At 38.3% G+C, this 27,573-nt stretch overlaps 1 protein-coding gene across 1 annotated transcript; it reads left to right on the forward strand.

Moving 5' to 3' along the window:
* Positions 1–131: 131 nt before the first annotated feature.
* CDS1 (CDP-diacylglycerol synthase 1) lies at positions 132–27,160 on the forward strand. The gene is made up of 13 exons (XM_081960187.1): positions 132–1,337; positions 10,006–10,133; positions 10,578–10,674; positions 11,010–11,107; positions 11,574–11,713; positions 13,362–13,420; positions 14,901–14,983; positions 17,150–17,237; positions 18,635–18,703; positions 21,054–21,206; positions 22,562–22,681; positions 23,330–23,433; positions 26,250–27,160. The coding sequence occupies exons 1-13, from the start codon at positions 1,263–1,265 to the stop codon at positions 26,377–26,379; spliced, it is 1,344 nt and encodes a 447-aa protein (XP_081816313.1). The 5' UTR covers positions 132–1,262; the 3' UTR covers positions 26,380–27,160.
* Positions 27,161–27,573: the final 413 nt, after the last annotated feature.

Here is a 27,573-nt window from a genome sequence, read left to right on the forward strand (position 1 = left end):
GAGAGAGAAAAATGAAAGGGGCGGGGCTAGCGCCTCATACGAGGGGGCGTGGCCCGGCTGCCGCGCGACGGGCCGAACGGCCGAACGCCAGAAGCGGGAGGTTGCTTAGCAGAGGCAGGCGCGCGCGTGGGTTTGTGCGCGCGCAGTCAACCGTCTTTTCGCGCTCGCGCTCGCTCCGGCTTTCCTCCCCCCACTCTTTCTCCCCCCCGCAGGGGAGGGAGGGGAGGAGGGAAAGGTCTCACCGGGGAAGGGTCGTCGCCGGAGGCCTCCCCCTCCCCAACTTCCAAATCGGGGGCAGGCGGAGGGCTTTGCCTGTCCCGCCTTTCGAGAGGCCCCTTTTTGAGGGGCGCCTCTTGTGGAAAGAAAGCATGGGGAGGAGGTGCTGGGGGCCCCCCATGCTCGCATTTCGTAGCTGTGGGGTTTTATGAAGCGGGGTGGGGGAGAAGGTAGAGGAACTTTACCTTAGGGGGTTTGTGGGTGTGGGTGTAAGAAGGAGTCCCGCCTGCCCGGAGGAGCTGCTCAAGAGGGTGAATTTTCTCGGAGACCCCCTCAAACTTCTCTCTAAGTGGAAAAAAAGCCCCCTTCGTTTTCCCATCCTAATTTTGAGGCGGGGGAGTTTGGAAGATTGGATTGATTTCGATATTCTTTTCAGCCGGGACTGGGGTGGGCTCCCCCCTGAGCCATTTAAAAAAAAAAACCTGCGTGGAAGGAAGGCTTTTTGAATGGGAAGGGAAGGTTACATGGATTCGTGTTTTTTTGGAAGAAGAAAATTCTGAGCCTTCCCTGTGCGAAGCAGCCAACCTTCTCCATTTCCCGTGAAGACAAAAAAGGGGGAAAAAAAGGATTCTTGGGGGGAAACATTGAATGAAAAGGGTTTTTCCCCCCTCCTCCGATTTGAGGGGACCCCCCCTCCTACTTGGACGTGAAAAACGGGAGAGGAGACAGACCTTCAGGACGCCTTCCAAAATGCTGCCTCTTCAGGCTTAGTCTGCAAAAAAAAGGAGGCTGAGAGAGAGAGAGAGACTTCTTTTGCAGCAGAGAAGTGATTTCAGGTGCTCTCTTCCATAGGGAGGAAATTGGATTTTTTTCCCCTTCTTCATTGCCGACAGGTTCTATCCTAGATGGCATCCGGGATATAAAAATATACTAGAGGCCTAACCTTTGGAATAAAAATCTGACATCGCACTTAAGAAGGTGGGGGTTGACACCCTGCACATCTTCCAGATTGCTTCCTTGTGCCCTGGCTGCTGCTGCTGCTTTTAATGTCTTCTGAGATGTCGGAGCTTAGGAGGCGAGGAGGTGGTGGAGATCATGAAAGAGAAAGCATGGGGGACAAGGTAAGTCTGCATGAGCCTCTTTTCTACCTGTCTCCAGGTATGCAGCCGGAGAGAATGTGGGAATCCTCCGTTTCTCATCCGGCTTCATAGCTTTTCCTCCTTGACATGTAATGTGGCGTCCCCTTCATTTTTGAAAGAGGAGGGAACCGTGCATGTCTCTTCACCATCCCCTCTTTCTGTCGATTACAGCGTCACTTTTCAAAATATGCTTGAGTAATGTATTTAGGGGTGGTGTTTGTTTCCATGTCTTCCCTCTTAGGAAGTCGTCCCCCCCCCCCTTCCGACCTTCTGCATGTGACGAATTTTACGGAAGTGAATGTAGGTTCATATCAGAATCGCTATTTTTCATTTCCTTTGTTATCGCTCTACTATAAAATGGGAACTGGGTAAGCTTAAAAATGTGGCTGTTCTGCTTTTCTCACTTCTGCGGTAAGAGGCCATTTCCTCTCTACCTGCAGTCTGCGCTCTATGTAGGAGGCCGCTCATATATCACTCCTCCCCCGTTTTCAAGGTATTTGCTGACTTATAGGATGTAAACAGCGTATTAATTTATGGACTTTGTATAGCCGAAAGAAGTAAAACATAGATACTGCATTTTCTGCCCTTTATAAGTATGCACATATTCGGAACTCAGTTCAAAGTCTGACATGACTGGAAACAGCATTTTAAGAGCCTTAAAGTGATTTCCAAACACCTGAGAACCTTTTGTATTGAATTTTGTGACTATGTGAGAGGATGGATTGTAATCACCATGTAACACAATTTTTGTTCCTGGCTTCTAAGGGTTATATTTAAAGCCTATGCAAAAATAACTACATCCATCTATGCTTATGTTTAAAGCCTATGCAAAAATAACTACATCCATCACAAACTTTCATTTTGTGACCACAGCCAAGTACAAAACAGGTAAATTTGTATCTTTTTAAGCAGTTAGAGAACAACAATATATACTTGGATGGCGAAAACACAAAGACTGTCATAACCATTCACAAAGGTTTAGAAATGAGTAGATTTTCTAGATTTGCGATTAATCTGCAAATCACTTTCTCAAAGAGGCCTCCAAGCATAGTCCTCCCATCATTTCATTATACTGTCCTTGGTAATGAGGAATCAAAATCCAGTATATCTTGATGAAAGCATTCGCCTTACTCCTCTGAGTAAGCACCCATGTTCTCCTTGAATTTGTCAAGATAAGCATCAAGGATATGAATCTTGAAAGATATTCTGTATCCCATTTTGGCATAATTCTTTATGGGAGTCTGAACCACCTACTCATAGTTTTCAGCCTTGTGATTACCCAGAAATCCATAAACCACTTCAACGAAATAATTCCAAGCCGCTTTCGGTTCAGCTTCTTGGCGAATTCGTCACACTCTATGATCTTCTTTATCTGTGGTCCAATGAAGATACCTGTTTTAACCTGTGCCCCTGACAGCTGTGGAAAGAGATCTTGGAGGTAGTTGAAAGCTGCCGACTCCTTGTCTAGAGCAGTGACAAATTGTTTGATGAGGCCTAACTTGATGTGCAGTTGTGGCATCAGCATCTTCTGAGGTTCTACCAGCAGCATTGTTGTTATGTTGTTTTCCTACAGAGAACTTGGTCTGCTGTTATGTTGTTTTCCTACGGAGAACTTGGTCTGCTGTAGCCAGTCCCTTTTGTGATAGTGTGCCTTAGTGTCCCAGCTTCCCAGAGGCAAAGAAACAAGAAAACTTCATGAAACTGCCTTGGAGGCCCATCAGGAATGACACCATTTTGAAGTCTCCAATGATATCCAAGCCATAATCATCATACTTCAAGGCATTCAGCAACATCTTGACAGTGGTGTAATCCTCCTTGAGATGCAAAAAATGAGATTCACATAGGGAGAGATGGGTACTTTTTCCCATTACAAAGCAACAAGGCTTTGAGGTTGCTGGATGAATATGGTGGCATTTATTTAGGTTGCAGGTGATTCCTATAGTCTCAAATAGACCAGCCACATTGTTGCAGTAACAGAGACCAACTTGCCAACTGAAGAAGTTGGAAAAACACTTTCTCTCATCTGTGTCTTGCACACTTTCATCCAACAAGTTCCATTCTTTGAGCCTAGATGTCAGAAACTCAGCATGGGACTTGGTAAGAACAAGGTCTCTGATCAGATCATTGTGGCTTTCTTTCCTCAGTTGCACCTGTGAAATTGTGATCTGCATTTGCAACATCTTCTTTGCTATCTGACTTGCTTCTCACTACTGAAGATGGCTGATCCCTCTCCAGAGGGGTGGGAATGGGAAGCTCAGGGAAGTGCGATTTGGGGTGATGGATGAAGGAATGTCTGCATACATAATAGGAGGCATGCTCTTACCAGTTCGATGTATGGAAGGATCCACTATGCAGAATTAGCAGTTACTTGAACGTCAATTGGTTTCCACCAACTTCTTGGAATAGCAAACTTCATGGCGCTCTTTTCTCCCCTGTATCAGCCTGCAAACATAGCAGAATTATATAAATTTAAAAAAAAAGATATTTCACACATCTAATTATTGTTATAGGGCATAAAATATGTATTGTAGTATTTTTCCCCAAAAGAATGAACATGTTTAATTGCAACTCTTAAACTCCAATAATTCACTAAATCCCATCTAGTGAGCAGCAATTGTTCACCTTATCCTCAAGTGTTTAGTTGTTTGCATGTGAAATGAGGTGCCTAGGGCTAGTCTTGATCCCTGACAAGCATTCGAGAATATGATATGTAGGCCTTACACATCTTAATAGACACTTTTACAGAGTACTTTATCATTCTTGTCTTGATAAATTATCCACACACGTAGCAAATTGCATCTGCTGGGTGCAAACAACTTCTTGATGCCATCTAAATCAAATATTGCTATTTACTGTTCTCTTACTCAGCAATTAGACAAACTAAAATGTTGCTTTAAAGTACCTTTACTTTATACTTCTATGGATACTACTGGATAGTTCCAGAAAGTGCTTTAAAGTTAAAAGATTCCAGAAAGTTCTAGAAAAATCTGGTCACTTCTAGAAACTTTTCGACAGTTCTCAGCATTCCAGAATATTCTGGAAGTCTACTCAGCATTGAATGTGAATTGAGAATGTTCACAAAAACAGATAAATTTCAAAATATTGTTCTGACCACAGAAGCAAAGTTTTTGTTGAACGGTAGCTATTTTCTATTTATTTTAGGCATAAGGACTCAGGGAAAAACACTTTCTACCCAGGAACAAAAACTAAATTGAAATTTGTTACATAGTGATATTTGAATAGACATGTTTTTAAAAAAAGAGCACCATACACTTTCACAATTATGTATACTTCTGTTACCTAAAAAGAAAAAGCATCATATAAAATAAAGAGAGATCCTATGCTACTTTTAATATGAACTAGAATCTATAAATATATTATTTTAAGGTAAGATGTAGACTCCTTATGCAGTATTGTTTCTTATCAACTAACTTAACTAAGCAACTGAACGTAGTTAAGCCTTTGAATTGTTTCACCTTTGGTTGCAAGTGAAATGCAAACAGTTTGGATTCCTAAGAGCTCTGTAGCCTATACCCATTGAAATGACACTAGTATTATTTTATACATTATCACTAGAGAGTGGATAGCTTTGTTGCCATGCTACCACTATTATCCCATAATTAATTTCAACATGAATTGTTTGGAATCTTTTTATTATATAATGCTTTAGTGGTCTATTGTCTATGCATATATTATTTATATTAGATATATTTTAAATGGCTGCCCTTACAGAATTCTAACTCTGAAGTGCTAGTCTTCTATTCTTCCTGATGTGTTAAGTTTTATTGTACAGACTTATTTTTTAAATGGATGAGAAATCATATCTCCCTTAGTTCAACTATTCTTCAGCTATTGCTGGTGTCATCGATCCCTCTTGTTTTAGGTCTCTTTTGTGGACACGTTTATCAAGTGGGATCCATTCTATGACTGCCTTAGTCCACCTGCCATTGGTTCTTCTTGCTATGCAACCAACCCATTTCCACTTTAATTCTTTTACTCTCTTGATGATATTGTATACTTTTGTTTGTTTTCTAATCCATGTGCAGGTCTTTCTATCTTATTTTGTAATGCCGAGCATGTATCTTTCCATGGCTCTTTGCACCACCCTTTAGCTTTTGTATCGATTGCGAGTGTCCCTATTTCACCGGCATATGTTAGAGCAGGTCATACTGATCGAAAACTTTCTGAATGCATGATCTTTACAATTGCATTATATTATATTACAAAGCATGTCAAACTATAGGAACGATTATATTGATGAATCCAGAGTTTTTGCTATGTTTATTTTAAAATCCGTTCCATCAATTAACTTCCATAAAACAGCCTGGTCTAGATAAATAAGATATATTTATTTAATTTGTCCATCTACTGTGAATTAGGTAAGACCTATAGAGGCCTTTACATTTCTTCTTCGTGTTATGACACCTCTTAAAGGTTGCCTTGTATATTCCCCCAACCTTTATGAATGAACTTTTAGTTTGAATTGTGGTGCCGATTTGCAGAATGAAGATAGTTGAGATGTTAGGATACTTCTGTTTGAGAATATATATATATATATATATATATATATATATATATGTATGTATGTATGTATGTATGTATGTATGTATGTATGTATGTATGTATATACACACACACACACACACACACACAAGGACTTTCCATACTTGCAACTAACTATGGTACCTTGGCAATGTCTTTTTTGTAATTTTCCTTTAGCTCTTCCTCAACCCAAGAGGCAAACAGGCTTAAACTTATACTAAAGTAATGTTTTCCTCCTTACACTGACAGTGACCAGTGACATTTGCAAACTATACATCTGATGCACTTTTCAATCCATTTAGTTGGTGACAAATTCAAGTGACTCTCGCAGCTGTAGTCTGTTGGATAAATCTTGGTAGTTTGAGCCTGATCTGGTTATGTTCTCATTTCTTTTTGTCCTCTGTTAACTACTTTTTTTGCCATTCTTTGTATTTTCAGTATAGAGGAGATAGAAAAAAAAAGCAGAGGTGAAAGTTTTTTTTTACTTCTGTAAAACCCCTTTTGTTTAGTCAGGCCATTGGTCTATAACACAAACATATGCATAAAAACATAACCATCCTCTCCTGCCTTGATTTGCACTCAGGCATGGTTCCAGAGGGGGTACAGGCTTTGGACAGTGTTAAAATTGTACTACATTGAAATGATAATAAAATAGTCCTGCTTGATCCTGGAACTAGAAGATTTTTGTGCCTTGCATATTGATAGGATTATGATTGTGTTTGTGATTCAGTTTCCTTGATAATCCCAGCCACCTTCTCAGTGCTTAACTTTTTTTTCCAAATAATTTTTTTCCTCTTACACACCATTTAAGTGTACATTCACATGATTGTTATTCTTTACATTTATCATTCTTATACACTTATTATTTCATTTAATGAGTTATAATGTGCTTAACTTTTATTAGTTGAGAGAAAGGATTCAGGTGCTCAGAGATATCAAACTTCAGATGCCAAATTCCACCCCACTACATTAATGTTTCGATTGGTAGATATTTTCCTCTGTCTGGGAATGTTCAAAAGAAGGAAGGACAGCAAAATCAGAAAGGTAAATTAAAGGCTTTGTTAATGCTGCAGATGCATAATCAGGACAGTACTATTAAGATGGAAGGGAGCAGAGAGATTTGAAAGAGATTAGGGATTGACAGTGGGAAAAGCATATAGGCATACTATATTGCCATCTGAAGGGTAAGGGGATGACACTAACTCAGCCCAGGTAGTCCTCAACTTACGATCACAATTGAGCCCAAAATTTCTTTTGTGTTTATATTATCTTCGGCAACTTTAAAACATGACTTATTAGTTGCATTCAATTATGGATATCACCTATTAGGATTTCATGGTTTTCTGTTATTATAGTTTAATACTATTATTGCAAGTGGTACTCCAGCTATTCAAGAAAATGAGTTATTCCCATAATGTCAATTAGCAAAAATGAAAGGATGTACAGGATCCTCCTTTACCGACTTCTGTGGTTACCTAATGTGTGTCCTTCAAGATGCTCACAACAATACCCCTTTTGCTGGAAAGTGATGCTGATGAGTTCATTTTAATCTGTTTATTTAATGCAAGGAAACCATTAGTGCATCTAATCAATCATCCTTTTCAGTGATACATATCTAATGATTCTTCCTTGAGTACTATGCAGCTGTAGGACAACATTTAAATTTTCTCATCTCCATTTATTCTGTGCTCTTAACTATTTCTAAATTGCTATTAACAGTACTAATTACATTACTGAATTACTAGACAACCACCTGTTAGGTCATCCTTTTAGAGATATTTCCTTACCTCACTGATAAACAGAATAGCTATGGGTGGGCAAAAAAAAAAAAAACCCAGTGGGAGCAGCATCAACTTCTGAATGTTGAATTCCTGCCAGCTTCTCCATTGATTTTGCTTGTAGGAAGCTGGCAGGGAGTGTCAGAAGTGATGATCATGTGCTTATGGCAATGCTACAGAGTCACAGCTTTGCAAATACAAGTGATGTGAAGATCCTTGAAATTTCAATTACATAGAAGTAATGACTTCCAGATTTTGTACTCATTCTTTAAGTTAGGGGATTTGAGGTATGCTGATTCAAACATTTTAGCATGAAGATACACCATTTGGACTATTTGCATCCAGAAATAACTTTATTTATTTATTACACATGCTTTTATATGACCCATTTGGAAGCAATTCCTGGTTTGTAAAAGTTGAGATTATTTGTTGCTAAGAGATGGTATAATTCCTTACCACAGAATGTTACTCTAAGGCATTTTAGAAAGAAATTTGTTCTGATAAAGAGCATTGGAAGAATATGATTTGAGATGTAAACTTTAATCAGTACATCTATATATCTATAAAATTCTGTTTGATGTCTGTTTGATATTTTGTAATCAGTTAGAAATAGTGCATCATAAACCAACTATTTCTGAATCAACATAGCTCAAGTGGGCTAATTTAGAGAATTTGTCAAAAATCTGGGCCTCATGACTTCTGTGAAATTGAAATTTGGCAAAGTTGTGACTGCTTCAGTGCTTTGCGCCGCCACAATCAGTCACAGTCAGCTGATATTCATTTCCAACAATCCCTGCCAGCTTCCTACAAGGAAAGTCAATGGGGAAGTTGGCAGGAAGTTGGAAGTTGTGCTTGCCCATGATCACTCTGGTTTTGTATTTAGGTAAGGAAATATCTCTAAAATTTTGACCCAACAGATCCTGGATTGACTAGACATTATAAGAGTGGAATTCTGTAAGTATTGCTACGTATCGTATATGGTTTTTACATAGCAAACACTAAAGTGCAGCAAATGGTAATGCACTTTGCTTAGTGGAGTTTTTACAATACTTTGCTAAGAAAGTCTCTGTGCAATTAGAACCCATGGCTTATGGAGTATATAGATCTCAAAAGGACACATATAATTCAGTTTAGAATTATGTATTTTGCATAAGTACAACAGAATAATGAAATATTATCTTTATTTTCCTTCGACTTAAGGAAATCTGGAATTTCAGGGTAACAATCTCAGTACTTAAAACACCATTATTAGTTTATTGATAAACCATATGACTTATTCTTTGCATGCAAACATAGCTCAAGCTATTAATTAAATTAATAAAGTTGATTTAACAAACATGCCAATTTATTTTCATAGGTTTCTTTGTGTGGATTAAAACTGTACCTGAGATGTATGTTCAGTTTTGAAATGTATGATAATTTTAAATATGAGCATTTTGTTTCTAACAGGGTAATTTAGGAACACTTCTACAGAGTAAGCAAGTTAAACAGTTTTATTGTATTATGCCATTGGTTTAAGCTGAACAAAAGAGCGTGTTGCATTTTGGTTTGGTTTGGTACTTTTCAATAGGATTTTACTGTTTTAGTTGTTTGTTTTAATTATATTGCCATTATGTTTTTCATTGCCCACAATCCATTGGGAATGATACATCTTACAAAAATCACTGAATGAATGAATGAATGAATGAATGAATGAATGAATGAATGAATGAATGAATAAATAAATGAGGAATGGTTGTTTTTAGAACATTTGGACATGCTACAGTTGCAACCTAAAATTCACTTTTATGAACTTCTTTTACCTGCTTTATTGAAAGAAGCATTTATGCATTTGGAAATAAGAACAGATGTGTGAAGCCTTAAAAACATGCCTTGAGAGAATATTTTAAAGTTGTCCAACAAGATATTTATATTCATTTTCTTTTTATTCTTACAGTATTAAAATAGCATGGGCTATTACTGCCTCAAATGTGTTATCTTATTGATTCCCACAGTAAATCTCACAACTATATGTTAATGGAGTCAAGGATGGACTGTATATACAAAATCCCAGGTTCCAGAAAGCCTAATTCTTTGGCCAGTTAAGATTTTATAGTGAAACTGCTATAGTCAGTCTCCAAATGATTAAAAAAACAGCATTACATATCTTAGTTTAAATAGTTTGGAGATCTAACTGCATCCTTTCTTTTTTTTGGGGAGGGGGTGTTGAGTGAAGCAGCTACGTTAGTGTATACTGGCTGTTTTATTTGGTTATTTTAATTAAAATTATGGTATGTTTTTGTGCTTAAATTGCTAAATATTATGTTTCTATCCTGCACTTTGTGTTTTAGGATATAGATGAAGATGAAAAATTTGGAGAACCGGACCTCAAAAATGATTCAGAAGTTCCTGAAGTTGTCCCAGCAACAGACAGCACTCCAGAAATTTTTAAAAGGGCTCTTTCTGGCTTATCTTCCAGGTATGAGGGATAAACATAGCTGGAGTGATATTAACTTAAAATTAATATTTGTCACAGGCTATGTGCAAAGAACTGCTTAGAAGGGTCTTCAGCAACCATTTGAATGGAAGTGGCATGTTAACACAGTTCAGATCACTCGTTTATGTACAAATATTGAGTCAGTTAAACATTTCTAATACATTGTAGTTTTATTGTATACTTCACATATGTATCTTACTAACAGAATAAGCGCTTGAATCCTGTGGTCATTTCCTTAGAATGAAGATCATTGAGTACAAGTAGACCTATTTCTGATACGTTGTCAGTTCTCATGTGAAAGTTGAATTTATTTTTAAGAAATCCCTGTATTCAAAACTTTCATTGTTTGCAATGTTACTGATTAGCTAAACATTTTCTCTGGTTATAAGAGCTTGTAAAACTAACTTGTATATTTGCTTTTTTCAGATGGAAGAACTGGTGGATTCGTGGAATTTTAACTTTAGCAATGATTTCAGGTTTCTCCCTCATTATATACATGGGATCATTTATGCTGATGCTGCTTGTAAGTTTTATATCTCAAAATTTCATTTAATTCTAGGTGGAACTATAAATGTCACAATCCAAGGATTAATTGTAAAAACAATGAATGAAGATGTTCATGCACATAGAAGTGCCTTGCAATGTTACAATAAATGGGCAATTTTCAGAATTCCTGTGGTTTTATTAGAATGATATGCTTCTCCAGCTATATCAGCAGAATGACAGTTCAGTTTCATTTAGTTAAGACAAACTGATTGTACAAATTCTAGAAATGACAGCATACAAATATTTTATAATCGCTCATGCCTCTAGAAAATCCGGTGTTAGAACTTCTGTAACCCCTTTCCATTATTTCAGGTCTTAAGCATTCAAGTCAAGTGCTTTCATGAAATCATCACTATAGGTTATAGAGTATATCGATCTTACGACCTACCGTGGTTTAGAACATTAAGCTGGTAGGTAACAACTGGATTTTTAAAAATTTTAGCTCTGAGTTCCAAATTTATTTTTTATCATGGTTGCTTTCTAAGAAAAATATCAACCTAGGATTTAATGATTCTGATTCTAGCCGCTGGCTTTGTATGTTGCTTTTATTCTGAATGCATTTAAACTGAACTCTTGAGACCCCACAACAGTGGGATCAACTCAACAATTGAATTAATAAGGTCCAAATTATAAATATTTATCAAATAACACTAATTTAAATAATTATATTCTTCATATGGCAAAATATGTCTATTTTAGACAACCCTCCATCAATTCTATGATTTATTTTAAAGTATCAGAATATTGGTATTCTTTTGGATTAAACTGAGTGAACATTTTGATTCTATCCTTTTAAATTATATGTAATACTAAGAAAGTAAAATAAAATACAATAAACTTTGTAGCTTATATCTTAACCTATAATGTATGTTGTAGGTACTTCTTGTTATGCGTGAACTATTTCTTTTATGGTGAGACAGTAGCAGATTACTTCGCTACTTTTGTTCAGAGACGAGAACAACTTCAATTCTTAATTCGCTACCACCGATTTATATCTTTTACACTTTATCTGGCAGGTAAGAATAAAGCTTGTAGTCATCAGTGTATTTCGTGTGCTTTAATGTAACTTGTTGAACCTTCTACCTCTGGTATTCTTCAAAATATGAAATGTTATCCTTATATATGGCCTTGATAAATGTATTAGGACAATGGAGAACATTTGTAGCAACGTGTTGCAAAGTGAGTTGCCATAAGCAATGGCAGTGGCACTGGAGGTTTTCCGAAGACATTTCTGCATGCATGTGCATGTAAAATGTTTTGCTGGCAGAAAATTCTAAAGCGCTTTTGCAACTGCTTTCACAAGGGTTTCTGGAGAATGTCTCAGTCTTTAAGGAGATTCTCTTTGTTTGCACCAACATGCTTTGTGAAACACACTTTGAATACTTGGCATAGCTCCATATAGCCTTTGAAGGTTAAAAAGAAAGGAATATAAGGTACGTATCCAAGAGTTACAGTGAATATTGTAGACATATCAAATCATTTTGATACTCTTTCTGTCTTCTGTTCTTAATGCAACTGTAGATTAGGCCTGATATTGGAGTAAGGATCAGAAAAGACATGGCCATCTTTGTATAATCCTGAGAGCGTGCATTTAGCAATAGCATTGTTAATACTGATAGAAGTAATAGTTTTTCTCTGTTATATATTTTATATGGTTTTTGAAGAATAAAACTCTCAGAGGAATATGTCAGAACAACTGTTGTCAGTTTACCCTCCATTTAGTTTCAAGCTGTGTTTAGGTAGCAAGAGCGTTAACATTTTCAAGAAGGAATAAATTCTCTGGAACACATAACAGGCAGAGTTATGTTGCTTGTTGTCAAAAATTGCATTCTTGCCCTGTAAATGCAATGTGTATTAGTGCTGCAGAGATTCTAGGGCATTTTGGGTAGTAGATTATATATGACAGAAGCTGCCCTTTAATGTGCCTTTCAAACTTGCATGGAGTACAGATCATTAATGCATATGTTAATTTGCAAACTTTATTAACAAATAAGGAAGAATACATGCTACATAGTATTTGCATTTTTAATAACAGCCAAAATTATAGTTTTAAAAGGTGGTTTATAGAAATTCATTAATTAGTTGACTCACTGCTTAAGATGAAGAACAATCTAGGAATATTTGATTTTTTTAAAAAATATTTTCTGCAAAGCTAAACAAATAGCTAAGACTTCTTTTTAAAAAGTATTTGATGCAGTTTAGTTTTTCAGATGCTATAAATTATAAATTAATGTATCCCACTGTGTTTTAAAGACTTCCTTGAATCAGAATACAGTAGTTATACTTGCAGATATTATTAATTAACAGAACCTGAGAAATGGGATCTTTGCTCACAGTTTTCATGCTGCAAATCATGCAGTTTATATTAAATTATATAGTGTGTAAAGTGACCTAGTGAATGTCTGAAGGGGAAAGTAACTTGGATGGTGGCAAGTGACATATATATCATGACAGAAACGACACAAGTACATATGTCCTGTGTGTCATGATGGAAATAACATAGAATTGAATGTATTTATTCAAAATATTTGTAGATTGCAGTGGGACTCTTATAAATACAAATGAGCTAATAATGAGCAGTCTTGCTGATGAGCTTGATACAATTTATTTAGCATAATGAGAACAATGTTGTAAAACATACACCTGTCTTCTTTATTTGTACAGGGTTTTGTATGTTTGTATTGAGTTTGGTGAAGAGACATTATCGCTTACAGTTTTATATGGTATGTATCAATCTTTGGGTATCTCAATTGCTCTTTAAAATGTATTTTGGTTTTGGAATAGAAACGTTCATAAAGTAAATTTTAAAGACTCATGGACACAGTTCAAAATTATTTACATCATGTTATTAATTCCACATTTAATTTGACTTAGTAGTGAATAATTCCAAATTCTTAAAATAGGAAGATTATTCTAACATTGATTATTCAATAATTCTAAGATTGTTACAATGTTTTCAGCAAAAAGAAAGATGCCTATGAATTTCTATAGACTTTAGTCACTAAAACTGACTATTTTCTAAATAAGTTGAGAATGAACATTTAAATATGAAATTGACAATTTTTGCATCCTGTGATTGTATATTAACACAAGAGCTGTCCTGGAAAATCTCCTCGTAGCACTGCTTTGCAAGGAAATTGAAGATTTGTTTGCAACCCAGACACAAAATCTTAAATTGTGTGGTAATGTCTAGTCCATGCCTTTTTAGAGCTAATATGGTTTTTAACTGATGGCCATTACAATTAAGTTAGGAGTTTGAAAATTCTTTAGAAACAGAAACTGAAAGTTACTTTCTTATATTGGAGAATTTTTCACTAGATCAAAGTAATAAAGATTTGGGTCAAATCTAACAAAAATTGGTAGAATACAAGTCAAAACTAAACCTTTTATATTTGTTAATTGATCAGGCATTAAATATAGTGAGATTGTAACTTCATCATACAAGTATTACGAGGGGCAGCACATTGATTGAATATACACACACACAAACACACACACACACACACACACATATATATATATATATGGCTGTGTGTGTGTGTATTTTTGCATAACTCTGGAACACCTCAAGCAATTTCAACCAAATCTGGTACACAGATGATTACTCTCTGGAAACAAATACTGTGGGGGTAAGACACCCCTAACACCCATCGGGGAGGGTGTTCTATTAAGATACAGCCTGTTGTGCCTTCAAATGGCTTCTACTGTATTGCCATAAAATTACTTCTACTGTACAGCGCAGTGGAGTTGCCATGGTAACGGCTTCACAGTACTCCACAAGGGAGCTTCCTCTGGTAAGAGGGAAAATCCAACATTAGATTATGTTTGGTCCGGACATTTTCCCCCTGTAAATAAATACCCGGGTAACACCGGGTTAACAGCTAGTTTATCAATAAAAAAGGACTTTTTATCTAGTTCTATGGAGATCACATTTTAAGAATTAATAATTTGCAGAGCCTATGTACAATTTTTCAGTTATATAGAATGATTTCATTAACATTTTAATGTTCAAATTCTAAATTATGTATACATCTAGACTGATCATTATGATTTTCCTTATATGCCATTCATATTAACTTAATTTCTGCATTTTTAATTACCATGTGGAAGATATAAATATTGTTATAGATGTCTGTTCTCATAACGTCTTGTAAAGCTTTTTGCTTTCGTAACAAATTGTTGTGTTATTACACTTATTTCCAGTTCGCATGGACTCATGTCACTTTGCTGATCACTGTAACTCAGTCTCATCTTGTCATTCAGAATCTGTTTGAAGGCATGATCTGGTAAGGGAACAATAATTCTTGCAAATTTGGAATACATCTATATCTATATTCTAAAGAATGTTACTGTTTTTCAATGGTTTTTTAATGATTTCGAAGTGAGACCTTTCTGATGTGTCAGCAAGAAAATATTGCTATAAAGTATCACAGTTAAATCCTTCATCCTCTGACTGACAAGAATTGATAATCATGATATCAGATCATGATAATCAAACTCTCAGCTGGTGTGTGTAGGTCTGAGTTAGAAGATTATTTTTGTCTTGTGGGAGAGCAAAGAGAGGCGAACAGGTGCCAGGATAAAGTGTATCATCTGGCTTCAAAACAAAGTGGGGCATGAATTCCAATAACCACGGAATACTTGAAAGGAAAAGTAGAGTCCAGCAGCCACTCCATGTCCACCTAAGACACAAAGAGCCTATAGCCAGCCAGCCAGCAGCTAGTAACATACTTTCCTTTCCCCACTTTGCCAATTGAAGGATAACGAAAGCCTATGCATTGGCAGCACTTCAGAGCAACAGACAACAGTGTTGAACCGAGACTAGCAGGATGCCAGCTAGCAACAAAAGCCAACTAACTCCAAGGTGGCTAAAAGGTGTCTCTAAAGAGATACTATTAAGAGGACAACACCCCCCCCCCCATGGGATTCTTTAGGATTGAGGAATATAATGTATGTGGGAATATGTGCAGAGATAAATAGTATAGGTTTCATGCTAAGAATTAAATGGCAAATTAAGAAGTAAATAAGTACAGATGATTCTTGACTTATGACCATAATTGAGAATTTCATTGCTAAGCAAGGAGACTGTTAAGTGAGTCACGTCCAATTTTACCACCTTTTGACCATGATTGTTAAGTGAATCATTTCAGTTGTTAGGTGCATCATCGTGCAGTCAGTAAGTGAACCCAGCTTCTTCCATCGATTTTGCTTGTCAGAAGCCAGTCGGGAAGCTTGCAAATAGCAATCCCATGAACTTGGGGTGCTGCAACTGTCATAAATACATGCCCAAATTTTGATCACATGACCACAAAGATGCTGCAACTCTCACAAGTGCAAGGACCAGTCATAAGTTCTCTCTTTTCAGCACTGTTGTAACTTTAAATGGTTACTCTAAATCAGGGGTGTCCAAACTTGGGAACTTTAAGACTTGTGGACTTCAACTCCCAGAATTCCCCAGCCAGCCATGCTGGCTGGGGAATTCTGGGAATTGAAGTCCACAAGTCTTAAAGTTCTCAAGTTTGGACACCCCTGCTCTAAATAGTCAGTAAACAAACAGCTGTAAGTCAAGGGCCAACTGAACCATAACATTACTGAGCATGATTGTGTAAACTTACTGTATAACATAACAAGGAAGATACTCTCTTTGCTAGTCTGCACCTTTGTCTAAAAAAAGTCCTCCCACCAATATAGTAGCAGCGCTTGCTTTCAGTTTAACAATACTTGGAGTACAATATCTGTTTGTTGAAAACTCATGGATGAATGTAGCTTAGCAACCAGGTATCATTGAAAATCACTCTCCCTAATTCAAGTGGCTTTACAGGTAGTCTAATGATCACTTGAAGTTACAACAGCACTGAAAAAAAGTAACTTATGACCATTTTTTCATATTTAGGACCGTTGCAGCATCCCCATGGTCATGTGATTTACACTCAGATATTTGACAACTGCTTCATATTTAGGACGGTTGGAGTGTCCTGCCATCACGTGATCACATTTGCAACCTTCCGACAAGCCATGTCAATGGGGAAGCCCGATTCAATTAACAACCATGATTCTAACTTAACAACTGCAGTGATTCACTTAACTAAGTGTGGCAAGAAAAGTCACAAAATGGGACGAAGCTCACTTAACCAATTTCTCACTTAACAATATAAAGTTTGGGCTCAATTGTGGTCAAAAATCAAGGACTCCTTGTAGTTTAACTGGTTTGAGTTACCATTATTCCAGAGCAACATTCCTTCCTCATTTTCTTTATTAGCAGCTGCTCTGAAGTTGAGATTCCCTTTGGCAAAAAACTAATGACAGACTCTCTTGAGCTGCGTTGAGTTCTCGGTGACTTAGTAGACGCCAGTATTGTTGAAGTATAAATTACAAACTAAGGCGTTATGGTCATAATATGGTCTCTTTTTGAATTTAAATCGTTTAACTTTTTTTGCCTGCTTGCTGTTCAGGTTTCTTGTTCCAATCTCAAGTGTCATTTGCAATGATATTGCTGCTTATATATGTGGATTCTTCTTTGGCAGAACACCATTAATTAAGGTAAAAATACATAGTTTGAAATATGCACATTGATTACAAGGTAGTTCAGAGAAAATAGTTAAACACTGCCAGTAATTTCTCTCACTGCTTGATATCTGAGTGACATTGCCTCATCCAGCCTTTATAGAAACCACCTCTGGTTTTGAGAAATAATGATTTGAGAGGCATCCCTTATAAATCTTTTTTAGACATCCGTCAGAATTGGAAAGAGACATAAAGGGTGTTTTTCTGACAATGAAAGTGCAAAATAAAATATATAGTTTGTCCTTATATTTCTAACAGATTATAATCTTGGTTTAACTAATACATAGTACATTCATATTATCTGGATAACACTATCTTCGGATTGCTATAATTCTACTGGATTGTAAATTGCTTGATTTATTCTATCCCTAGTTATTGTCTATGCCTGATTGTTTTATATTACGGTGTCTGAAAGTAGAAATAGAATTGTTGCAGTGAGATTATGATTGTGTATAAAAATACTAATTTTTGTAGTTGATATGTATATTCTAAAAAAATATAAGCATCCTTATTTCTTACTGATAATACCACCATTCCACCTCCAAATTATGATTGCTAGAAAACTAAATCCTAGATATGTCATTACTCAAATCATACAGTACAGTGGTGCTTAACAGTTTGTGCACCCTTTTGAATTTGCAATATTTTGACATAAATACAACCTAAAACGATTTATTCTCCACACAAGTCCTAAAACTAGATAAATTAAGCAAACAAATGAAAAACATTATACTTCTATTTTATCACTTAGGAAAATGATCCATAGCTATATTTGCTTTCAGTAATTGTGTGCCGACTTGGGCAGCAGTAACTTCAACTGAACTTGGGCAGGTTAGAACATCATAAAAAGAGGAAGATAAAATATGAAAACATTAAGACATCAAACAATAAATGTTATTTAAAAAATGGATAAACTAGGGGCCAATGCACAAACAGAGTTGAGGTGAGAAAGATAATATAGGAGATGACCAGGCTAAGCGCGAGGGAGGGGTCAAATGTGTCATCAGTCTCGAGTCTCCTCATGCCCACTAGAGGTCTATGTCTCTGTGTCCAGCCCACCTTGAATTCTGTTCACTCTTATCTACCACCACCTTGCTTTGACATTTAGTAGTTCAGATTTCTTATAGAGAGCTTACAATACAATAAATCTATATATTTTTAAAAACTGCCTGGATTCCTGATTTACTGCACTTGAAGATTGTTCCACCTTTCATGGAATAAATGACCTTTTGATGTAACTCTCTGAATTTTCATGTTGTTTGGAAGGAACCGAGACAAAAGTAAATGAGTCAACATAGCAATGTTTGCCAGAAGAGGAAAGAATCTTGTGCCACTTGCTGCTTTTTAATTTTTAATTTTCTCTTTTTGATTAGCTCTCTCCCAAAAAAACCTGGGAAGGCTTCATTGGTGGCTTCTTTATCACAGTTATATTTGGATTTATTGTAAGTGGATGCAGTATCTTCTTTACTAATGTTGTATTATTTGGTGCTGGTACTGAAATTGGCATAAAGGACTAGAATTGCTGGTAATCTGTAGCATTAAACTAATTTAAAACTTAATGCTCTATTCTTATTGAAGTTTATGAGTGGCAGATATTACAATGGTTGGTTATTAATATGCTATGTATATTAGCAACCATCTGTAATCACCATAATAAAAATCATTGTGGAAACTGAGAAATAACTCACATCTAACTGAGCAGTATGTGTTTATAGATATTTTTGGCTCTCAGATGAATATTGTGAATATAAATAAGATGTATTATGAGCTGCGGTGGTGCAGTGGTTAGAGTGCAGTATTGCAGGCTATTTCTGCTGACTGCTGGCAATTTGGCAGTTCAAATCTCACCAGGCTCAAGGTTGACTCAGCCTTCCATCCTTCCCAGGTGGGTAAAAGAAGGTCCCAGCTTATTGGGGGCAATAAGATGACTCTGTAAACTGCTTGGAGAGGGCTATAAAGCTCTGTGAAGTGGTATATAAGCCTGTGCTATTGCTATGATAAAGTGCTATCTAATGTAACTATTAAAAGTTTCATTAAGATAATTAAACTTATAATATTCAAAACTCAGCACTGCAGGGACATTTAAAAAAAGCAGGCTGCAATATAATAAAGGCATTGAAATATTCTTAAAAATGTAAAGACCTTGTGTAATTCAAAGCAGTTTCATAGCCAGTGGATCACTGCTGAAGCAGCTTTAACTTTTTGCCTGTGACCCTAATTATTTTTCCTGATTGGCATCAACCAAAAGTTTATCTTAAGCGCATGGTTCGGATTATTACTTATACCCTGATCTGCCATGATAGCGTTTTTCAGTAGTAACATAATTCAGTATAATTTATAGATGGATGATATTCATAGTCAGATCTTTAATATTGTTCTTGATATTACCAAATGGAGTTCTGCGGCTATAAATAGGGATATAGAAGAACAGCTGGTTTTGAATAATAAACTGAATCCATCAGGTGTTCTTGCTGTTCCTGGGTGACTCATGGAATAAGATTTATATTGTCCTAATTGGTACAAAGGACAGTGGGAGAAAGTGGGTGATTTCCCTTGGTTTCAAGATTTATAGACATTCGACCTGATATGAATCCTAAAAGGAGAGTTAGTTTTAAGAATTGTGTTTTGACTTAGAAGAAGACAAGGCCTCTCCTTAGTCTATACCCGGGATGGTGAACCGATGGCACAGGGGGCACGCAGAGCCATTTGTTAGGGCACGTGAGGCGTTGCCCTGTCAGCTGGCCAGCGCGCATGCACACGCTGGCCAGCTGACTTTAGCCTTTTTTTAAAGCCATTTTTCACCCTCCCCAGGCTCCAGAGGCTTTATAGGAGCCTGGGGAGGGCAAAAACAGCCTCCCCTCCCCCAACGCCCTCCGGAGGCTTCAGGAGCTTCCCTAAAGCCTCCGGAGCACAAAAAAACCCGACCCTACGGGCAAACCGGAAATTCAGGAATGAAGGGACTTCTGGTTTGCTTGTAGGGTCGTTTTTTGTCCTCCGGAGCCTTCAGGGAAGCCTCCAGAAGGCCCCTGAAGGCTCTGGAGGGCTTAAACTGGCACTACGAGCAAACCAGAAGTGACTTTAGCCTTTTTCACTTCCGGTTTTCTCGTAGGGTCGTTTTTTGTCCTCCGGAAGGCCCCTGAACACTCCAGAGGGCTTAAACCGGAAGTCTGTTCCTGAACTTCCGGTTTGCCAGTAGGGACGGTTTTTTATGCTCCGGAGGCTTCAAGGAAGCTCCTGAAACCTCTCTGGAGGGCCTCCGGGGAGGGGTGGGGGGGCTGTTTTTGTTCTCCCCAGGCTCCTATAAAGCTTCTGGAGCCTGGGGAGGGTGAAAAAATAATGGAAAAAAAGGGGGGGTTGTGCCTGTCATGCGTGCATGCATGCTGGGGGTCGCGCATTGCATTATTGGTGCGGCATGCCCGCGCACGACCCCCCCTGCATTTCCCCCTCCCCCCCCCCGTTTTTGGCATGTGAGGCACAAAAGGCTTCCCATTGCTGGTCTATACACTTGCATTGCAAATGTGTGAGCATTGTTTAATTTTGGTAATAGTTTGGTAATAACCGTTTAGTAATAGTTTGGTAATAATTAAAAAATATCAAGGATAGCAAGTTTAGCCAGCCAGCCTGCCTAGCCAGGTTGTGTCCCTTCCTCCCAAGCTTTCTTCCCAGCCACCATTTATCTAATTTCAGGGGATATAAAGGCTTAGTGGAGGATTGGAGAAACTCATAATTGCACCACAACTCTACAGGAAGCCCTTAATCAGCAATATCTAAGGATATCCGTTGTCCTTTCAGGTTGCTCATCTTCTGGCACAACACCAGTACTTTGTATGTCCCGTGGAATACAACAGTGAAACTAACAGGTTTGTCACAGAGTGTGAACCATCAGAACTTTTCCAGCTAAAGAAATACTCCTTACCACCATTGCTTCAAGTTGCTCTGAGAAAGGTATGCATAATTAAATCCTTAAAGAAAAGCTAGGTCTTAAGCATTCAGAAAATTGGCTAGAAAAAGGGCAAAAGTGTCTGAAATGCTCAGCTCTCCTTCCGGTTAGTTTGTTAGAACAAATAAAATAACAACGCTAGGAACAAGCATTTTTCCCCCTATTTCCCACAAGTACAAGAAGAAAATATATCACAAAGAAAATCACTGTTAAGTTTTTCTTTTATGGAGAAAAGTGCAGTGGCTTACAGGTTAAAGACAGTGAGCTTGTCAGCTGGAAAGCTGTCAGTCTGGGTTCAAGACCCGAGCGCTGTGCAACGGGGAGAGCACCCGTTATTCCTGCCCACTTAGCAGTTTGAAAGCATGCAAATGCGAGTAGATAAACAGGTACCATTCAAACAGATTTAACAGATTAACAGAGTTGGAAGGGACCTTGTGCAGGTCATCTAGGCCAACCTCCCTGCCCAAGCAGGAGACCTTACATCTGCCTCTACCTAGGATCGAACTCACAACCTCCTGATTGTGAGGCGAGAGCTCCACCTCTAGACCACAGCAGTCTAGCAGGTAACAGTGTTCTGTGCACCTCAGCATAGAGTCCTTTCTGGCCACATGACCACAGAACTGTCTTCCAACAACGTTGGCTCCATTGAAACTGAGATGAGCACTGGTCCCTGGAGTTGGACATGACTGAACAAGGGAAACCTTTACCCTTCCTTTTTTTCCCTTCCTTTTATGACACTCCTCTACGCTTGGCAGAAGGTTAGAACCTCATTTGACCCACTATGGCAGAATGGCAGAAAGAAAGGTCCGTTTTGCACTTGGATAGCAAGACGTGAAACAAACCTATTCTGTGGATTGTCCTCTGGGTTCAGGAAGGACTTTCTACCACCTTGAGAACTTCCTTGCAACTAGAATGCCCAGTGATGTGCCTTTCATTTAAATAGCAAGATATAATTCTGGTACCAGACCCTGATTATGCACATCCCTCTTCTGCTGGACAGAGCTTCAGTTACTTTGCTAGCTGTAATATGATATAATATTTATATGAACTTGATGATGCTGGTGAAGAAATAACTAATCATTCAGCAACATAGTTTGGATGAAATCATACTTCTTCTGGCCTAAGTTAGCCTCAAAAGAGGAATCATTTTTATCCTTTTCATAAGAAGAAAAGAATCATGAACTTCTCTGGATGATATATATCTTCAACCTTTACTCCAACTTTTACCATGGCTACCAAGGTTATTTCTTGTTTGTACAATTAAGCTGCTAATTTTGCTTGAAAGCTTTTAATCCGTTAATATGCTAAATTTAGGACTGATTTTGTCTGTTAATGTCAAATAAATGCTGTCTTATTGCAGGAAACTGTGACATTGTACCCATTCCAGATGCACAGCTTTGCATTGTCAACATTTGCATCTTTAATTGGGCCATTTGGAGGGTTTTTTGCTAGTGGATTCAAAAGAGCTTTCAAAATCAAGGTGAGTACATAACCTGGGGTGGCTTTTTAAAAGTAAGCACACATTTTAAAAAATGTGTCTCCAGTTGCTAAAGATAATAAACTATTATTAATGGACTACTGCGGTGATAATTAACTTTCAACTCAATAGTTTAAAAGATAGCAACAATGAAACCTCATAATGTTTAATGATTTAAGGGGAAAGAGATGTCTTGCATTCACAAATGTCTGTTCAACACAAAAGCATGCAAACATAGCAATTTATGTCATTTGGGTAATGAGATCATTATGCAGATTAAGCCACTTGTATCAATTTATGCCTTTTGTGTGATGGCCTCATTATGCAAATGACATCAATTGATACAAAATAATGTCATTTGCATCTAAACATCATTATGCAAATAGCAGGAGTCAATCCAAAATAATGTCATTTGTATGTCATTATGCAAATGGCAGCATTGATACAAATTATGTAATTTGCATAGTGACATCATCACACACTTGTTTTATTTGCAAATTCCCTGTTGGGATTCTATGCGTTGTCCATTCTACTGTGATCTGCCAGATCAGAATTTCACAACATTCAATCGGTTGACAGTCCTACTAAGTTCTAACTGTGGATCCTGGGCCATGTAGTCAAACAATATAAGGACGTCTTTTTCTCTTTCAGGATTTTGCTGATACTATTCCTGGCCATGGTGGAATAATGGATCGTTTTGATTGTCAGTACTTGATGGCTACTTTTGTACATGTCTACATTACCAGTTTCATAAGGTACGTTTTCGTAAGGCGTCATTTTAGAGTTGGTTGGAAAACCTACAGATGCTTTTGTACCAGCCATGCCCCCAAGGCTGGGCTGTATGAAAGGGGTGTTGAGAGCCAAGAAGCCAATTGAGCCATTCTTTTGGACTCCAAAATGGGTGAGGTAAAACGTCAACTAGGAAGCTGCAAGTGGTTCCCCAGCACCCCGTTTCTTCACTCGGATGCTCTGAGGATGCTGAACCTCAATCAAATGGAGAGAAGCCTCTGGGAAGCAAACTGTTTCATTCTCATCTGTAACCACAACACCAGGAAGCCTGAAAAAAACAGCTGGAAATTAGGCTGGTAAATTTCAGCCAGGTTTTCCAGGAAAAACTGGCAATGTGCTTGGAAATGGAAGTGGTTTATCTTCCAGAGACCAAACACGGCCATTTCCATCCTCTGAATCAGCTGCCTGCTTGCTTCCTGACAACCTGATAATGTCCCGTTGTCCCACTGCGCTATTACCAGTATGTTTAGAGTACTGCTTACTATTTATAAAGCTCTGTATAGCTTTATAATTGGACCTGTCAATTCTTCTCATCCTCAAAACTTACTCGTTCTCTTGTCCTTAAAAATAAGAATACTTTAAACATTTATTGAGCTGAAATAAAAATGCATCCCCAAAATCAGTCTTCTTTGAGGAATGGAATATGGCCGGCACGGAGAGTGTTTAATTTAAACTCCAGGTTTGGCAATTGTAGACATGCAAGCCATGGGCCTGCGCCCCAGAGACGCAGCCAATCGCGCAAAGTGGCATTCAATGATCCGAAAAACGGACCCTGCATCTGCGGGAATATGCCAGGAAGAAGAAGAAGAAGAGATTTTACAATTGTATAGATCACAAATTTTGCTAAGGAAAACTCAGCATTCTTTTTGCAAAAGATGCTGCGTCAAACTTCTATGAGTTTCTTGAGTGTGTCAGCAATTATAAACAGAGAAGGCCCAGTAGTGTTTGCCTATGAAATGATATCCAAGAAAGGCACAGAGGAGATGTATCGTTTTTGAGTTCAGCAGCAGGGTAAAAATAGAAAGAATAGATATGGGTAGCTCTACAAGCAATTTCTTCATGTCATAGAATTTTGTATTACCTCTAAATAAGTAAGGATTGACATGGTATAATATACCTTGTTTCCCCAAAAATAAGCCAGGGTCTTATTTTCTTTTGACCCCCGAAATAAGCGCTTGGCCTTATTTTTGGGAAGGTCTTATTATTTTTGAGGTGCAGGAGGCGGCGAGCGTGGTCACCTCATGGCTGCTGCTGTGTTGCAATATTTTCAGGGAGGGGGGGCTTATTTTATCGCATTTGCTCAAAAGCCCGATTGGGCTTATTATTCGGGGAGGTTTTATTTTCAAGAAATTGCTTGTTCATCTGTCTTGAACATGATGTAAAATATTTTTCAAAAGTCCTGGGTCCCCCTGGTTATCTTCCTTGTCGCCTGACATCATTATTCCGATGGCATTTGAAATAGGGAAGCAAAGCAGAGGTGAATTAGGGCAGAATTGAGAGATTGAGAGCTCCGATGGCAAAAGCAGGCAGCACTGCTTACATCCTCTCATGCGGAATCTGTATTGGTGCTCGGCCAGTCACGCAAGAGAAGTCAGCTATTTATGCTTTAGACGGCAAATTCTCTAGTTATCTAATGGCGAATTTCCCTGGCAGCTTTTTATAATGGGAAAGTAGGCTTGCAATTGTTAGAGGAAGCACTTTGTGTTGCTGGAGAACAGGATCCGACCCGAGTATGGCTTACAGAAGCCAGGTTTTGTAAGCTAAACAGAAAAGACTTATTTACAGGAAGTCCATGAGGTAGTCCAAAAAGCCTAATGCTTTGCTGCTGCTTGCCCCACCACCAGGAGTAGAGTCAAGAGGAGAGCCCTCGTGGGTGCCTGCCTAGAAAACAAAGGCAGGCAGGAACCCTGAGATTAACAATCAAATAAAGAAGGAGCAGGAAGGATTAGAGTGACAGATGAAACGCAGGATTCAGGGTTAACAGATTGTTTCTCCCGCTGCCCTTTGTGGTCATTAGGCTATGAAGTGCTAAGAGACAGACTATCTGAGATCACCTCTTCAGCAGTGATGGTCAGTTGGAATTTGGCTCTTTTGGTCCCTCACAAAAGAGTTTTTAGTGCTTATTTTGCTTCCAGAGCGCACAGCCAAGGAACAAAACATGAAACCAAAATTACTGAATGAAAAGCCCAGGCCACCTCACAGCTTGATTTTGCAATATGTTCTGCATGGGGCTGTTCTTGAAGATGACTTAAAATTGTTTCAGAATGTACCCATGCAGGCAGTGTTCTTCAACAGAGGGCATTACCACCTCTGCTTTCCAGGCTCCACAGGTTGGCACTTGCTTCTGGGTGCAGTTCAAGGCCCTGGCTGCTACCTGTAAAGCCCTGCGTGGCATAGGGTGCCCTCCTGGAGGGTTCCTAGTATCTGCCTGGTGGCTTTGATCCAACAGGGTTGCTGTGCTCTGGATCCCTTCCATTAAAAAGGGCCATCATGTATTGGTACTCCAGAAGCACAGCTTCTGTGTCACAGCCCTTGCCCTCTGGAATGAAGTTCCCAAGATCCTCTTGGTATTTCGGAGTGCTTTGAAGACCAGATTCTTCACCAGGCCTTTGGCAAGTAAGGGGGTGGATCCTTTTGAGGAAGGGGCATGTTTCATTGCTCCTTTTGCTATCTTTACTTTTTTTATTGCTATATTGTTTCTTATAATTGATATACAAACGAAGCAAATAGAAAAGTGGCACTGCTGATTGAAACCTTGTCTTCTTGAAATGTAAATCACCAGAGGCCCGAATCCCAGCAAACTGCTGAAACAACTCTTGGTCCTCCAGCCAGAGGAGCAATTAAACATTTATAAAACTTTGAAATCACATCTCATCGAGAAAGGATTCCTCCAACCATCCCTGAGAGGCTAGGAGGACTGAAGGATGGACTGCAAAAGTGAAGCCCAGCGGGGAATGCAATTCTGCTTCTGAAGAGAGAGGTGTGTGGGAATCAAGCCAGCCTGTGTCCAAAGATATGACTGTTTACGGAGGATACTGTGAACACCCAGGATACCATCAAGATTTTAAGTTTCTTTTTAACAACTGCATGTTTTGGCAATAATTTATATCCTTGAATTAATGGAATGAGACTTCTTGCTTTGGTCTTAACTGTTCTGTTCTGAGCAATGATGCACATACTCCTAGTAAATAAAAGTTAAAGAAACAATTAGGGTGTGCAGTTTATAAAAAAAAAAGTAGCCCCTCATTTAGTGCAGTGATATCAATGACATCAGTTCAGTGAATGGTGTTCTGTAGGACAGTGTTGGTATCTCAGTTATTTGTTAGTGTAAGTTAAGTAACAACCAAATGGCAATGGAAGCTGTTTTGCCATCCCCCCCAAAAGGCAGGGAAATGGGCAAATTTGTATCTTTTTTTAAGTTTCTCAGGTTGACTGTGTTTGTAATGAAAAAACAAAACAAAACCCAATAGGTATGTATTGGGGAGAGATGAGTCTAATGGAAAAGTGCAGGCTTTTAGGGTTATCTTCTCTGTAGGACTGAAAGTGATTGGATGCCCCTTAACGGAATCATAGTGATCTAGTTACATGAGGGGTGGCCTGCATTTTCCCAAGCAAGTTCCATTCAGAGCTTTTGAGCGGGCTCTTAAGAAACGTGCCTGCAAATGTTCAGAGATGTTCATTGTTTTGTGTCTTTTATGGCAAGGGTCTCCAACCTTGGCAGCTTTAAGCCTGGAGGACCTCAACTCCCAGAAGGGAGTTGAAGTCCACCAGACTTAAAGTTGCCAAGGTTGGAGACCCCTATTTTATGGTAAGTGCAAGAGAAGTGCTCTCTTGGCAATTTCAGGAAGTACAGAGCCTCGATTCAGTGTGGTTTTCTACCTTTATGGGAGGATTTGTGTATCCATCATCTTAACCTGGAAGGTCTTGGCCAATCACATTGGAGTCTTCAAGCCCGCACCACCCCTGCCCTGTCTTGAGATGTGCTCAATTTTATTCAGACTTTTCTTGAGCCTTGCATAAACTGTCACATTTTAAAGAGTTCCTTCGTCTCTTCGGTTCTTCTGCATGATTTCTGTTATCATGTCATAATCCACACACCTTATTTC

This window comes from Natrix helvetica (genome assembly GCF_964273705.1).
Source record: "Natrix helvetica genome assembly, chromosome: 7".
In the NCBI taxonomy this organism is placed as follows: Eukaryota; Metazoa; Chordata; class Lepidosauria; order Squamata; family Natricidae; genus Natrix; species Natrix helvetica.